General features: G+C 38.3%; 1 protein-coding gene across 1 annotated transcript in view; it reads left to right on the top strand.

The window, feature by feature from the left end:
• The window catches only part of Znf277 (zinc finger protein 277), a 94,561-nt gene extending 87,037 nt beyond the window's left edge, over positions 1 to 7,524 (top strand). Inside the window, exons 9-12 of the mRNA XM_013024057.1 lie at positions 1,912 to 2,008; positions 3,805 to 3,847; positions 5,605 to 5,779; positions 7,177 to 7,524. Of these exons, the coding sequence (XP_012879511.1) occupies positions 1,912 to 2,008; positions 3,805 to 3,847; positions 5,605 to 5,779; positions 7,177 to 7,363 (502 nt within the window). The 3' untranslated portion in view covers positions 7,364 to 7,524. The remainder of the gene's footprint in view (positions 1 to 1,911; positions 2,009 to 3,804; positions 3,848 to 5,604; positions 5,780 to 7,176) is intronic.
• Positions 7,525 to 16,661: the final 9,137 nt, after the last annotated feature.

Raw genomic sequence — 16,661 nt, 5'->3', positions numbered from 1 at the left:
GCAGTATGAGGATCATACTTGAAGAGTTTTATCTCCAGTTAACCACCTAAAAGCCAGAAGTGGGGCTGTGATCCACTCAAGTGTTTGAGTGGTAGCCTTGAGGAGAAAAAAAACAACTCAGGGACCATGCCGCACCAAGAATGGCACATAAGGAAGAAAAAGAAAAAGACAATCCAAAAGATTGGGAGAGGAACTTTGCCAGCAGTATATCTAACAAGATATTAATAACGATTATATATAGTATATATTATATATAATTACATATTGTATATAATATATATAATACATATTATATACATATATAACAAGGAGCTTAAAAAATTAAGCCCCAAAGAATCAATAACCCAATCAATAAATTAGCAAAGAAGCTAAATGGCCACTTCTGAGAAGTTCAAATGGCCAGTGGATACATGGGGGGGGAAGCACTCACAATCCCTGGCCATAAAGGAAATGCAAATCTAAATAACACTGACTGGAAAACCATCTTACCCCAGTCAGAATGGCCATCATCAAGAATACAAACAACAAATACTAGTGAGGGTTTGGGGGAGAAGGATCCATAATACACTATAGGGATGTAAATTATAGCCACTATGGAAATTCCTCAAAAAACTAAAAATAGAGCTATACTATGATCCCACAGTACCACTCCTGGACATTTTATAGTTTACAAAACAGGCTACAATACAGATATTCACCCATATTTGTTGCAGCACTATTTACAATCGCCAATGTATAGAAATAGCTCAAATGCCTTACAGCAGACAAGTGAGCCAAGAAAACGTAATACAAATGATATCCTCTGTGTGTGTGTGTGTGTGTGTGTGTGTGTGTGTGTGTGTGTGTGTGTAATTAAACTATATCATTTGCAGAGAAATGGATCAATCTGGGGAGGAAGAAAACATATTGAGTGAAGTAAGCCCGGCCCAGAAAGATACGGGTACATGTTTTCTGTCATGTGTAAGTCTTAGATCCAAAACACACACAGGGACATATGTATACATACAAGGCCAACCTGAATAAAATACAGCACATGCAGGAATGGAACTCCATAGTGTAAAACCCTTGAACAATTAACAGACAGCTTTTAACAAAATGAATATAAGGAAGCTGAATGTATTTTGAATGGGAGGCTTTTTGGAAGAGGGTCAATGAATGGAAAGGGGAATGGTGTTCATAATACTCAATGTACATATAGGAAAAAGGAACTGGTAAACTTGATGTGACTACAGGGCCAAGGGTATGTGGGAGTGGGAGGGACAACGATGGAAGGGGTGACTGGTCAAAATGCACATAAATGGACACATGTTCAATTATAACCCTTCACACAACCATTTGTAGATTTTTTTAATTTAATGCATGCCTGTAGATGGGGGAAATAGTAAAAAGGGATCCTGTATGCTGTTTGAGTTCTGTATTTACCACCAGAAATTAACACTTGCCTTGTTTTAAATGATCCATATTTCCCTCATGAAAGATATATGACTTGCCTTTTTAAAATTGGTCGTTCAGAAACATTCCCAGCATCGGCCCGCACAGCGTGTGCACTTAGTAATTGTGGCTAATGAGAGAGTGTCACATCTCTTGATATGTGTCCTTTGCAAATGAGACCTAGTTGTTTCAGGAAAACATTGCACTCATTCTGTAGTCAACTAGCTGCTGAGAAGAGTGGCAAATACAAGAAAATGGAACAGCACCTGTTTGCTGTTTATATTAATTTCATGGTGTTGCTTTGAATTTCAATTGCTCTATCGGAAAGTTGTAAGATGCTGTTACAGTCTTTGCCATAATGTCTGAGTTGAGAGATTGGTTGTGTTTCCTGAGAAGGAGAAAGTAATACCAACTTACTGTAGAGTGTACCCTCCTAACAGAAAGAATCTCTATGTCACTCTATTTTCTCTTTTAACCCAGAGACTGGTCTGATTGGGAAGAGCACCCTGTCTCTGCTGTATGTCTGTTCTGTGAAAAGCAAGCAGAAACAATTGAGAAATTATACATTCACATGAAGGTGAGAAGCTTTTATTCATTTTTATTTTGTTCTGTTTTGGCAAGGGTAAGCTGACAATCATTTTACCCTCATTTGCCTTACTTTCCTTTCTCAGTCATTATCTCATTCTTAAAATGAGCCAGGCCTATCAAGAGAACCACTGATCAGGGAAATTTACTTCTAGCCGACCAGACCTAGGTGAGCTAGGTGAGCAATGGGATCACTGATGGATCCCACCTATGAGATGCTTAACAAATAGTTGTAGTTGAAAAGTTTGGATATAGCTGGGCGCTGGTGGCTCACACCTGTAATCCTAGCTACTTAGGAGGCTGAGATCTGAGGATCGCGGTCAGAGCCAGCCCAGGCAGGAAAGTCCATGAAACTCTTACCTCCAATAAACACTCAGAAAACCGCAAGTGGTGCTTTAGCTCAAGTGGTAGAGTGCTCACCTTGAGCTGAAGAGCTGAGGGACAGCACTCAGGCCCTGAGTTCAAGCCCCATGACCGACAAAAAGAAAAAAAAAGAAAAGAAAAGTCTAGATATGCCACCAAGATTAACAATACCTACATATGGCCAGTTCTTATACTGCTGACTAGGTGATCAACTAGGTGTTAGTATTCATTAAGGCCTAGGTAGTCTGGGAGGCAGGGGAATAGATGAGATCAAAGGTCTTACAGCTCCTTCAGGTATCAGATTTTGGGGAAAAGAAATTTAGGAGCATTGCCAGTCTACCTTCTTTTCTGTGCATCATTTATAGATGATAGTGTACAATCCCTATGTGCAGTCCCTCTGCCTGTGACCCTCAGCTGGATGCTGGAGGAGGCGTGGAATAGGAACACCTAATGAATTCTAACAGCATCACAAGCTTGAAGGATGAGGGGTGATTCTGATAGTAAAGCATTTCTGGATGATTCTGAAATTCTCAGCTATCTCTGTGAATAGCAAATGGTACTCTCCCCTTTCACATACCTTCACTCCTTCTCATTCAGAAACACCATTCTTAGTTCAATAAAATAAGGACTTGGATAATAGTATAAAAGCATTTACCCTCAAGAAACGAAGAAATCTTTCTCTGATGTAAGCATAGAGTTTTCTGTGCTTAAAGTTACTAGATAATATCCTAATGTACTTGAGTTGTTTCAGCATCATTTATGAGTGTGTTTAACCTCTGCTCTGCCACATGCACTGATAACGTATCACAAATTCCTGATCATCTTGAATAGTGTTGTACTGTACTAAATGTTGTCACTTCAAGTTAGATGGTCTTTATCCTCTGTGGGCATGGAAGTAAAAACATTTATACAGACCGTTGCAGGAAGGAAGCAAACACTGCACTGTGCATTGTGAAAATTGAAAGGAAGTGTGATTTTTGGGGAAGATAGGAGTGATGAAGAACTTGCAAGATTAGCAGTATATTTGACAGCACAAATGAAAAATGGAATGTGTAAAATTAGCTGTCTGTTTATGGAGCAAAGAACCTGTTTCCATAATTCAGATTCTCAGCTTGCCAGAGCCACATCTTACCTACACACTTATCAGACTGCGGATCTCAGACAGGGTAAAAACTGCAGCAATAAGCTATGAATAGTTAAAATGCTATAACTGATTGACATGACTTGTTTAGCTTGTACTTCAAAAAAGCAGTTGAATATGGAGGGAAGTAGTTAGAATCAGAAGACTTCAAAAGCAGAAGATGAACTCAGACTGGTTTTCTAAAGTTCTCAAACTCCTGTGAATGAGCTGTCTGTTTATAACATCAGCCTGAAAGATTAAATAATTTATGTGCTCACAAATATAACTGTTCCTTTTTTTTTAAGGACACACATGAATTTGATCTCCTCAAAATAAAATCAGAACTTGGTAAGTTTGATTTGGAAATTGTTTTCATGATGCTGCATTTTTATAAACTCATGCAAACAACAACTACATTCTATAGCTGTGATTGGAGGACACATAGCCTGAGTGCCTCTGTACAGATGATCTTAACAGAACTCACTTAGGCATTGGTTCGCAACCACTGTGAGGCATAATATTCAGATACAGAGTTTCGTTTTTTTACGTAGCCTTTCTTCTACTTTGCTATACACACACACACGCGCGCGCGCGCGCGCACGCGCACACACGCACGTGCATGTGCTTTAAATAAAATAGGACGAGGAGGCCAACAGCACAAATTGTTGAAGTCAGACCAGAGGCCCCCAGCTGTAGCACTTACTGACTATATAACCTTGGGCCTGGGGTCATAAAATTGTTATAGGGAGTGAATAATGTATCTAAAACACCTAGCATTATTTATTATAAATGTACCCAACTCCATCATTTTCAGCATTTCTACCATGGAAAGATTAGAAATAAAATACTGATTTCCTAATGAATCTGAAATAGTAAAAAACTTGCTCCTCATATTTCAGCTCAGATGATGCTTTCTTCAACCTTTAGATATATTACTTTGCCTTGCTGCTCTCATGGAAATGTGTATACATGTACTGCTTCACAGCCAGCCACATGAGCTCTGGAGCCAACAGCCTGGTGCTTGATCCTAACTCTCCCACTTACTAGCTATGGAACCTTGGACAGTTTATCAATATGTGCCTTGGATGTGATGATTGTACCTATCTGATAGAGTTGTAAAAATCAAAATGTACAGGGAAAGCGATTAGAATACCACTTAGCACACGTAAGTCCTGTGTTGATATTTAGTATTAGGTTTTATCATTCATTTCACTATTCACGTTCGCTAATTAGGTTAAGAGCCCCATTAAAAAATTATAACAAGCCGGGTTCGGTAGCTCATACCTGCAATCCTAGGTACTCAGGAAACTGAGATCTGAGGATCACAGTTCAAAGCTAGCTAGGGCAGGAAAGGCCATGAGACCATCTCCAATAAACTACTCAAAAATCCCCAAGTGGCACTGTGGCTCAAGTAGTATAGCCACTTGTAGAGCAAAAAGAAGCTCAAGGGCAGCTCCCAGGTACCAAGTTCAAGCCCCAGGACTGGCAAAAAAAAAAAAAAAAGTATAACCAAGAATTGTAAATGTTCTTACCATTAAAAAATGATAAACTTTTGAGGAGATGTGATTATCAAGGCCCTATTCTATTTAAACATTATACAATGTACATATATCAACATTACATAGAATCCCATAAGTATGTATAATTTTATGTTTTTATCTATTAATTAAAAAATAAATGTAACTTAAATTCTAGAAAAAGAACAGATGTCATGGCATATACCTTTGATCTGAGCTATTTGGGAGGCTAAGATCATGAGGATCACATTTTGAGGCCACCCCAAGCAAAAAGTTCACCAGACCTCCATTGAAAGCTACATGTGATAGATAGGCATCATCCCAGGCTGTGCAGGAAGCATAAATAGGAGGATCTTAGTTCAGTCATATGTGAAAAACGCTTTTCAAAAAACTAACAAAAAATAGGGCAAGGATGTGATTCAAGTGGTAGAGTGCCTGTCTAACTAGTATGAAGCCTTGAGTTAAGCCCTACTACTGCCTGGAAAAAATAAAGTAAATAAATAAAGAGAAAAAAATCAGAGTCAAAAATTACGAGAGTGAAAAAAATTAGACTAGTTGTATGATGATTCTCTTTACTGTCATTTGCAGGACTAAGTTTCTATCAGCAAGTGAAACTGGTCAATTTCATTCGAAGGCAAGTTCACCAGTGCAGATGTTATGGCTGCAATGCAAAGTTTAAATCCAAGGCTGATTTAAGAACTCACATGGAAGAAGCTAAACACATATCCCTGCTTCCTGAAAGAAAGACCTGGGACCAGCTAGAGTAAGTACTGCTAACCAGGTGGAAACTCCTGTGCTCTGACTGCTTTTTCTGTTTATTTCTGTAATTTCTTTAAACTTACAGAAGGAATGTATATGTAGTGTAAAAAAGTTTTTTATAAAACTCAAAAACCACATCTTAAAGGAAGCAAACTGTTTTAGAATTTTTAGTATGGAGCTATACAACTGAAGACACAAATGAGGGTGTAAGTAATATCAAAATAAACATAGACTAATTATATTTTGTTAGCAAAATATTGCAAGCACAGTTCTATGTTTGATACCTAGCAAATGCATCATTTTTAATGATTGTCAAATACCTCATTGTATGACTATATCCTGATGACTTCTAGATATTCAAGTTGTTCTTTACATTTTCCTATTAAAATAGTAATCCAATGAATATATATATATATATATATGCCTGCATTTATTTCATTTAAATAAACTTCTAGAAATAAATTACTGTGTTAAAGATATGCTCACTGTTAGGACTTTTGATATAAATTTTATATACTGGCTTTTTTAAAACATTAAGCCATTGGTCATTGATAATAACTATTGAGTGTTGTCAGACTCTCAAATAATCTTTTTTTAAAAATTATTCTCTTTTAAGTAGTTGTACAAAAGGGTAACCATTCAACAACCAATTTATAAATACAATGCATCTTGATCGATGTCCAAGTATCTTTTATCTTCTTTCTGGGCTGATTCTCATATCATCCTTGATAATTTCACTTGAAGGAACCTCTAAAATGCTGTAAGGATCTACCTGCCCAAAGGTCCCTTCATTCTCAGAGAATGTTAAATCAGACTTTCTACAACCCTAGCCCAAAAGCTATAGTTTTCCTTCTTCAGTAAATCTCAGATTTGTGAAAAACAAATTCAGCCAGAATTGAACTGGTACCTCATTCCTATAATTCTTTATAGAGATCAAATGTGAAGGAACCAATAATGATTAGATGGAGAAACAAAATGCAGGGAGAAACCTAATCATTTTTACTACCTATTTGAAGAATTTGTGTTTGAAAAGGTAACTGTTTTGAACTTTCTTAATCTTCAATGAAGAACTGGGACCTCTGAATAGAAATGAAAAGCCATGCCATTTTTAGCTTCATATAAACCATATTTAACTACCAGAACTACCGAGTATGGAGCAAGGCAGCCTTTCAAGATAGTGTGTTTCTTATCATGGTCAATATCAAGCAGAGGCTGAGTGCCCACTGGGCAAGAATTTCCCCTAGGCTGATGGCAGACAGTGAAAGTAACTAAGAAGTTAACTCCAATACAATCTTTGCAAAACTTGGTGAAATTGTTAGGAAGGAAACCTTAGTAATGTGTACATTCAGCTGCCTAGAGATTTTACTAGGTTGGCTGTTCAATGTATCTGGTTATTTTCAGGTATTACTTTCCCACTTATGAAAACGACACTCTCCTGTGTACACTGTCTGACAATGAAAACGACCCGACAGGCCGGGAACAAATCGAAGATGTTCCCATCTATAGTGAAGACACCTCCAAACTGCAGGCTTTGAAACAAAGCAGTATTTTGAACCAGCTCCCACTACAGGAATGCTTGAAGAACTAGAAGAAACTGCTGCAGAAGCAGTTTTATGGTATGTTATTTTCCTCTGTAACAGATATGAAAGAATCAATCATTTAAATAAATTTGAATATCAACAAAGAACAAGTCTTGTGAATTTCTTTTTTAAATAAATCTGTGATTGTTCAAGAAGTAAAGTAGAAAAAATAAAATGAGGACATTTTATATTTTGGCTATCAGATTTTATTGTGTTATCATAAATCTCATTGAGGTCATAATTATCTATACTTAGGAGTACACACAAATCATAAAGATATGTTCAGAGTAGTTATAACCTGATTTTATCAATTGTTTCAGTCTTCTTCCCCCGCCAATCTCCATCCATCAAGAAAGGTAGTGACAAAATACACAAAAGAAAACAGTCAAGGGGCTAGAAAGGTGGCTCAGTGGTAGAGTGCTTGCCTTGCATGCATGAGGCCCTGGGTTCGATTCCTCAGCACCATACAAGCAAAAAGCCAGAAGTGGTACTGTGGCTCAAGTGGTACAGCGCTAGCCTTGAGCTGAAGAGCTGAGGGACAGCGCCCAGGCCCAGAGTTCAGGCCCCACGACCGGACCCAAAAAAAAAAAAGAAAAGAAAACAGTCAAAATACCATTAATGCTCAAACAGGACTATTTTAGAATAATCAAGAACTGATTATATTGTCATTATTGCTTTTGTCAAGAGTTGTCAAAAAACTCCCTAGAGGGCTGGGAAGGTGGCTCAGTGGTAGAGCGTTTGCCTTGCATGCATGAGGCCCTGGGTTCAATTCCTCAGCATCACATAAGCAAAAAGAAAAAAGCCGGAAGTGGTGCTGTGGCTTAAAGTGGTAGAGCGCTAGCCTTGAGCTGAAGAGCTGAGGGACAGTGCCCAGGTCCAGAGTTCAGGCCCCTGTGACCAGACCCAAAAAAAAAAAAAAAACTCTCTAGAAATCCTACTGCATTGTTGATGGGAATATAAACTTGTTCAACCACTTTGAAAAGCAGCATGGTGGTTCCTCAAAAGACTCCACATAGAGCTTCCCTATGACCCAGCAATCCCAATTTTGGGCATTTACCCAAATGATCACAAACAAGACCATACTAAAGTTACCAGTACAACTATGTTTATCGAAATATTATCACCATAACTAAGATATGGAACCAACCCAGATGCCCCTCAGGAGATAAATGGATCAAGAAAATGAGGTATATGTATATATACTATAAATGCAGTATATGTATATATACTATACTTCCATCAGAAAGAATGGCATTGCCCCATTTGTTAGGAAATGGGAAGACTTGGAAAAAATTAAGTGAAGTAAGCCAGACCCAAAGAAATATAGGTCCCATGGTTTCCCTTATTTGCAATAATTAGTATACATCTAGGATAATCTTACTAGACAAGCAGAAAAGGTCAAAAGCTATGTCCATATATGACCATATAAGATGATGCTAAGCGAAATGGACCCCAAGATAGGGACACAAGAGGTTTTATCTTTGTCACAGTTGTTTTTAATGTACTGTGTGATTTCTTTTTGAAATTGTTTATTCATTTGAAAGTCACAAACACTTTTTAATCTTCACAATGATAGTCATCACTGTGTGATTTTTATATTTCTTTTGTATGTTCTTCCCCTATGGTATAACCCCTGTTTTCACTCTATTTGATTCTGGTACCCTGCATCTTATATATACATTTTTCTAATTTGGGGAAAGGAAGGGAAATAACAAAATGCTGAAACAAGGATACAGGTTGACCCATGATAACAAAGAGATTTACAAGACACTATGTTGAAAACGAACTTTACAAGTTGGTGGGGGGGGAGGGGGGATTAGGGGAGGTGGGTAGGGAAGGAATGGTAGGGGAAAAACAAAGGAGGGGATAACAATGCTCAATAGGAAATGTACTAATTACCTTACTCGTGTAACTGTAACCTCTCTGTACAGTATCTTTACAATAATATATATATATATCTCTCTCTAGATATATATACATGTGTATATATTTTTTTTCTTTTCTGTTTTTATATATATATATATATATATACTATATATATAATCACTAGCAATAACACTGTTGTCACTGTTAAGTACCATGCTTTAAAATATCCATACTATTATCCCACTTAAAAAAATTAACAGAAACTTCCTATTTTCAGTCTTTTTTAGTTGTCTCAAAAAATGTCTATTTACATCTGGTGGGTGCCCATATCTGTGATCCCAGCTACTTAGGAGTTAGAGATAGGATTTCAGTTTGAGGCGAACCTGGACAAACAAACATTCATACAAACTGGGTTTGGTAGCACATACCTATAATCCCAGCTGCATGAGAGATAATCCCTATCAAAAGCAGGAGGGACCTGTGGGGGAAAAATAAAAGTCAAAAGAACTGGAAATGTGGCTAAGAAGGTAGAAGACTTGCCCAGTGAGCATGAGGGCTTGAGTTCAAATGCCATCCTCCTGCCCCCAGCCACAAAAATATATATATATATATATATATATATATATTTTTTTTTTATAATGTTATCAGTTGCACCTTCTGAGAAGACATGCTGAAGAGGATAAAACTTTACTTCCTTGGATTCCCACCAAAATGCATTACCTGGACATAATGAAACCAGCTAGACCTAAGTCGAACTACAGACTATAAAACAATCAGCCACTACTCTCCAAAAATGTCAACGTTATAAGAAGTAAACACCAAAAAACTTTCAGATAGAAGAGCACTGAATCAAAAAACTTTCAGATAGAAGAGCACTGAATAAATAGGACAACTGGATTGGATATTGGTTGGACTATAAAATAAGTGTTTTCTTTTGGCTATAAAAACCAGGCAAGATTTGAGAAAGATCTTTAGCAAATGTTACAGTATCGATACTAATTGCCAGATTTTGATGATTGTACTTCTTTTTAGGAAATACGTACTGAAGTGTTTAGGGCTAAAGAGCAAACTAATAGATGTGGAGAAAGCAATGAAGTAAACATGGCAAGACATTAACAAGTGAAGGAATGGTATGTGGGAATTCTTAGTACTATGTCAACATTTCTGTAAGTCTAAAATTAAGGCTCTTCTTTTTTTTCACAAAAGGTTTTCAAAATACCTGTTTTGTTATTTTTGTTTTCTGTTTTTGTTTTTGTTGGTCATGGGATTTTGTGTCCAGGCCCCAAATTCAAGGCTAGTGCTCTACCACCTTGAGCCACAGCACCACTTCTGGTTTCCTGGTGAATAATTGGAGGTAAGAGTCTCACAGACTTTGCTGCCTGGGCTGGCTTTAAACCACAATCCTCAGATCTCAGCCTCCTGTGTGATTAGGAGTACAAGTATGAGCCATTGGTGCCCAGCTCCAAAGTATTTTTCTGAGGTGGGTTTGTTGGATCAGGTTCCAAATGAGACCCAAATACATTGCATTTGGTAGGATCATCTAGTCTGTAGCAATGCACTGACTTGTTAAAATCTTGCCTTCAAAAGTTGGATGGTTACGGCCTCCTCGTGTCATTTTAACTAGTTTCTCTATTATGCATTTTCCTACACAAGGACAGATCCAGAAGCTTCAGTAAGTTGGAATTAAGACAAAATTTACAAGAACACAGGAAATAATATGCGTTTGCTATTGTATAAAATAAGACACATAATATCTGAAGTATCACTTGAGAGCTGTCAGAATTGCTCATCAGAGCCATGCACCATAGTGTGGGCCTGTAGTGGCAAGAGCAGAAGGAAATTTTTTATTGTTTTTCTAAAGGTGATGTACAGAGAGGTTACAGCTACATAAGTCAGGTAATGAGTACTTTTTGAACAATGTCACCTCTTCCCTGTCTCCCAGTTTTCCCTTCCTGTCCCCACTCATAAGTTCATTTTCAACAGGGTGTCTAGTGAGTACCACTGCTGCGTTCGTTCACCCTTTGTCCCTCCATTTCAGTGCCCTATCTTATCCTCCCAAGACAGATAAATGAACAAACATGACAAAAAGAAAATAAAACAACAAAGAAAAATCATCTTGTTTCCATTTCCTAGAATTCATTTCAATAAATACTATTTTGTATGATGTGTCCCTCCTCTAAGAGTATCATTCTTGGTCTCACTGTGTGTGAAGGCCCGTACAATTTCTCATGCCCTGGGGTAGAAGCAGTTTTTGAGACCAGAAGGTTGAGGCTTGGGCAATATATATTGCATCCCAGTGTCAAAGGAAAAGAAAAATGTCACAGTGTATTCAGCTATTGTCAGTTGGTTACACCAGGAAGTTCCCTGCCCATTGGTAATTGTTATCTAGATCTGTTTTTTTTAATAGCTTATAAAATGGTGATTATTTCATTCTTTGCTTACCAGTGAGTTCTTTACATATTGTAAGTACTGTATAAATAGCTCTGGATTTTGAGGTTCTGGCATTGTGCAGATAGTCCCGCAGAACTTATTTTTGAGTCTTCTGGTCTACCAAGAGACTCAGGAGTCACATTCTCAAGCCATGTGATCTTACATTACCTTTGGGGTTTCTAGGCATCCAGCTGTGCATACATCTGTGGACACTTTTATTGAAAAGCCAAACAAAAGAACTAGAGGTGTGATTCAAGTCACACTCAAGGTGTGATTAGAAGTGTGACTTGCTAGCTATGACCAAAAAAAAAAAAAGGCGTGCCCTTGTTATCAAAATACTCATAGGTGAAAGACAAAATTAAGATCAATTGTTTTAAGATTAAAAAGGCAATTAATCCTGTACTTGGAACACCCTAAAAAGCAGATTTGTTCCAGAAACCAAGGAATGTCCAGCGTGTTTTTCTAACAGAAGGATATAGTAGTAAACCAAGAATAACGTGCTTGAGTCGGGGAAAACTTTTCTGGAAATATAATTTCTGGTGTAGAGAACAAATCAAATAAAGGAAAAGTAAAGTTTAAGGACAGACCAGCAAGTCAAAAAGACAGAATTTATGTTAAGTTTTGAACAAGTAGTCTAATAATAGAAGTGAAATTTCAGCAAACTATAGTGATTCTCCCTAAGGGAACATAAAGGCACCATTGGCCAAATACTGTTAGACAAACAGCTGCTCCTTGGCAAGTTTCCCACTGGGGAAACTGATCCTTAAAGACTAAGACAGTAATACCAAGAGAGGCAGTGATGAACTAGAAGTAAGCAAACTAATCAAGGCATTACAGAATGAGTTTCCAAATGTTACTCAGAGTGAAGATAGAGACACACGTGCTGTCTGTGTCCAGAGGAAACACACCTGAGAAAATTTTAGAATTAATCCTCAGAAAAGGTAAGAAAGGTAAAACAGAAGAGAGAACTAGGCGGGACATTGAGTGATAGAGGCCCACGCCTGAAGCAGCAAGTAAATCCAGTCAGAAGACAGAGCTATCTCAGAAAAGTAGCTATCTCAACATAAGACAGAGCTGTCTCAGAAAAGTAGGAGTGGCCCATTCTTTTCAACAATGATTGCTTTGGTTCAAACCCGAATCTAGTGACTTATCTTTCATAACATATGTCTAGAAAAATAAGCTGTCAGATCCTATAACTAGCATGTCTATATTAAGGAAGGAAAGGGATCAAGTGAAAAGTCAATCATAGCCTGGTGCTGAGATCTGAGGATGGCAGTTTGAAGCCAGCCTGACAAAGAAAGTTCATGAGCCTCTTATCTCCAACTAAGCACCAAAAACTGGAAGTGGAGGGATGGCTCAAATGGTAGATAGAGCACAAGCCTTGAGTGAAAAAGCTAAAGGACAGTATATAGGCCCTAAGTCCAAGCCCTAGTACTGGAGCAAACACACACACACACACACACACACACACACAAGCTAGTCCTCACAGAAGGTGTGGAGGAATAGTGAAGCACTGGGACATACTCACTGAAGAAGTTACACATAGACCAGTGAGAAAACAGGGCGATGCAATACTGAGTAAGGCTTGGCAGAGGCTTCTGTCCCCCACTAATCTGTAGTCCAGTTGCACCCACTTCTCCCTTCCCTTCATAATAATAAGGGCATCCAGGCACTGGTGGCTCATGCCTATAATCCTAGCTACTCAGGAGGCTTCGATCTGAGGATCACAATTCAAAGCCAGCCTGGGCAGGAAAGTCTGTGAGACTCTTATCTCCAATAAACCACTCAGAAAACCAGAAGTGGCACTGTGGCTCAAGTGGTAGAGAACTCGCCTTGAACTCCCAGGCCCGGAGTTCAAGCCTCACAAGTGACAAAAAATAATAATAATAAGGGCAATGTTTAGGTTGCTATAAAGCTGCCCAGAAAGAACACTGCACATTTCTACTACTCCTGCAGGTTAGTATACTCATGGGTCTATTTTGTTGTTGTTGTTGTTTGGGATGATTTTTCTTTGGGGGGCGGGGGGGTAGCTGGAGATCATGTGACCCATGAGTTGGGCCACTGTGGTACAAGCCCCCTCACATGTGTCAATTACAGAAAATGGGATGTAAGGAAGAAGTCTTGCACAGCAGTTTCCAAGAATCTCCCTGAAGATGATTGGACACAAAAGTCAGACTTGTTACAGCAGCAGCATCAGAGGAATCTGGATCTCTGAAACTGGAGGACTTCACCTACCCTGGACACCTTCCCACTGTGGTTTTGAATTTTTCTCTCATTTATAGTCAAGCCTGATGCCAACTAATATATCTAGGAAAACATCTACAGAAGCATCAATAGTACTGTCAATTCAGAAGCTGCTGAGATTGAGCAGTGAAAAGGATAACTATACTTAGAACACAAGCTCACAAAGTCTAAGCACCTTAAGTCCATTTGGTTTTATTGTAACCAAGTATCAAGGCTGTGTACTTTATAATGAACAGAATTTATCTTGCTCATGGTGATGGAAGCTAGAAATCCAACATGAAGGAACTAGTAAGGGGGCTTTCTCGCTACATTATAACATGAATGGAAGGCACATCAGAGAGACAGGCAAAAGGCCAAACTTAGCTTTCTGTCAGGACTCCACTTGTACTAACTAACCCTTTCCCATTCATGAGGACATGAAGGTCCTTTGAAGGACACAAAAGTCAGTAGACTTTTGCTGTGGATTGTATTCAACATGAGAACTTTGGACACCACAATCAAGATGAAGCACTAAGCAGTTCTACAACAGAAGGTCACAGCCAGAGCCACTGTCACAAATACCATAAAAGCACTAGTTGGATGTCGAAGGAAAAGGGCTCATCAGAGAAATGAAAAATAATAGCTTTGGTTGGGGGTTTTGTTGCTGTGGTTTGTTTAATTTTATTGCTTTTACAGTTTGTTTAATTTTATTGCTTTTACAGTTTGTTTAATTTTATTGTTTTACAGTTCTGGTAATTAAACTCAGGGCTCACATGATAGACTAGACAAACACTCTACCATTAAGCTAAACCTAAAATGCCAGCAGTTTTTTAAGATATAGAACAAGAAAGATTTTTCCAAAACAACCTCTTGACTGGGGCTTGCTATGATTGCCTATTTCTAAATTTTGGAAGAATATAAATATCCCATGCATCACCCTGAGAAATATCTGGATTCTTCACACAGAAATGGGAATGGCATTTTAACTTCTTGGGGTATATTCATCCCAATCAAGTTGAAATATACAATAAGGATATATGGATAAGTTATATGGAAGGACCATGATGCTGAAGAAGCTGAAATCAAGGGCACAGTGTATTATTGAAAGTTCAGAGTTCTAGGAGCATCATAATGCCTTGAGTTTGCCTAGAGTGATCATGGAATGGTTTTCATTGGCTTACTTTTGTTGGTGATGAGTAATTGCTTCAATGACACGCTTTGAAAATGAAATATATTTAAATGGATATTTAAATTGATGTTTAAAAAGCCACACAAGTGGTTCTAGTGAAACATACCCACACTACCAAGAAGCCATGGTGCTACCCAAGTTTGAAAGAACCCTTTAGTTCAGAATACAAAATCAGAAATTGCTAAGGATGGAAGCCAAGCACTACAGTCCTAGCTATTAACACCAAAAAGATCACAGCTTGAAAAGCCATCCTGTGCAGAAAAGGCTACAAGACTATTTCCAATTAATTTGCAAAAAGTTAGCCTGCAGGCGTGGCTCAAGTGGTAAAGCTCCAGCTGTGCGCAAGCCAATGTTGGGGCTGGGGGTGGGGGGTAGAGAAAAAAGAAAATAAATTAAGAAAGATGATTTTGGACTAATGTCTTTTAAACTCTTAAGGAAACAATAAAAAAAATGCCTCACTGTCAAACTTTAGTTTCTCCCTGAGAAATTCCCTTCTGAGGAATGAAGAATACCCAATCAGGAATAGGGAGCATTTCCTTTCTCCTAATATTTTGTTTTAATGAAGAAGGAAGATCCATCTCTAAACATTGGTTTCTCTGTGTCCCTCTTGCTTGTTCCTGCAAGAGAGGTAGATAAATTTCCTAACTAGAATGTGAAGAACAGGATCTAGGCATCTGTGCCTCAAACTCATTTTCCTCCTACTTTGACTCTTTGGATCTGCCTGTCTGCTGAGAGAACACAGCCTGCTCTAGTGAATAGCAGGCTCTGCGGATGGGATTGGAGGCTTGAAGCTATCCAGTATTATCTGCATCTGTCCAAAACTCTGCCTGATTGGGTCTAATAATTAACTGGGTCTTAATTATGGGTGGGGGGTCTAATAGAAAATCCCATTCCATAGCTGTAAGCCACTTTCCTCAGTGTCTCCTTAATTAGCAACAAAAGTAATAATATTGCATCGCAGCTTGACCACTTGTCATTTGGCCCATGTAAAAGGTAAACATCTTATTAGGGATGGTAAATATGGCCAAGATGACTAGTAAATAACTTCTTGTACAGTTACCACTAAATACACTAAGTCCAGTCACTCAAGAAGCAAAATAGATTTAGGTCCACAGACAAGACTAGACAATAAAGCCACAAGTTGGTGGCTAGGATATCATTGGTGAGCTACCCGGACACAGACATTTTGAAAGACTGTCAGGACTAGAGTCTTAACTAAGTTCCACGAGAAGCAAGCCTTGAGGTCTTTTATTTAAGAGGTAAACTCATGAGACACCATTTCAGCAAGTGAAGAAGTAAAAAATGAAATCGAAGGAATCATGTGCAATAATAAATAGGTTACTGCTATGGAAATGAGAGTAAAGGACCTCCTGGAAACTGCATAAAACACTTATGAAAGTTTCACCACACATCTACCAATAGTAAGGGGGCAAAAAAAAAAGCTAGAATATTTATCCACCAACCTTCCTTGCTGTAAGGGCCATTCCAAGGTGTATTTATTCCCTGGCACTTTCAGCCTGCCTTGAGCATTGCTTCTGGCACCCTGTAGAGGCTGTAATTTTTTTTAATTTTAATGAACAAAGATGTGTGCAGGGCTC

Source organism: Dipodomys ordii, unplaced genomic scaffold (genome assembly GCF_000151885.1).
Source record: "Dipodomys ordii isolate 6190 unplaced genomic scaffold, Dord_2.0 Scaffold72, whole genome shotgun sequence".
Taxonomy (NCBI): Eukaryota; Metazoa; Chordata; class Mammalia; order Rodentia; family Heteromyidae; genus Dipodomys; species Dipodomys ordii.
The sequence above is the reverse complement of the archived record's forward strand: the minus strand, read 5'-3'. Positions and strand labels throughout refer to the sequence as shown.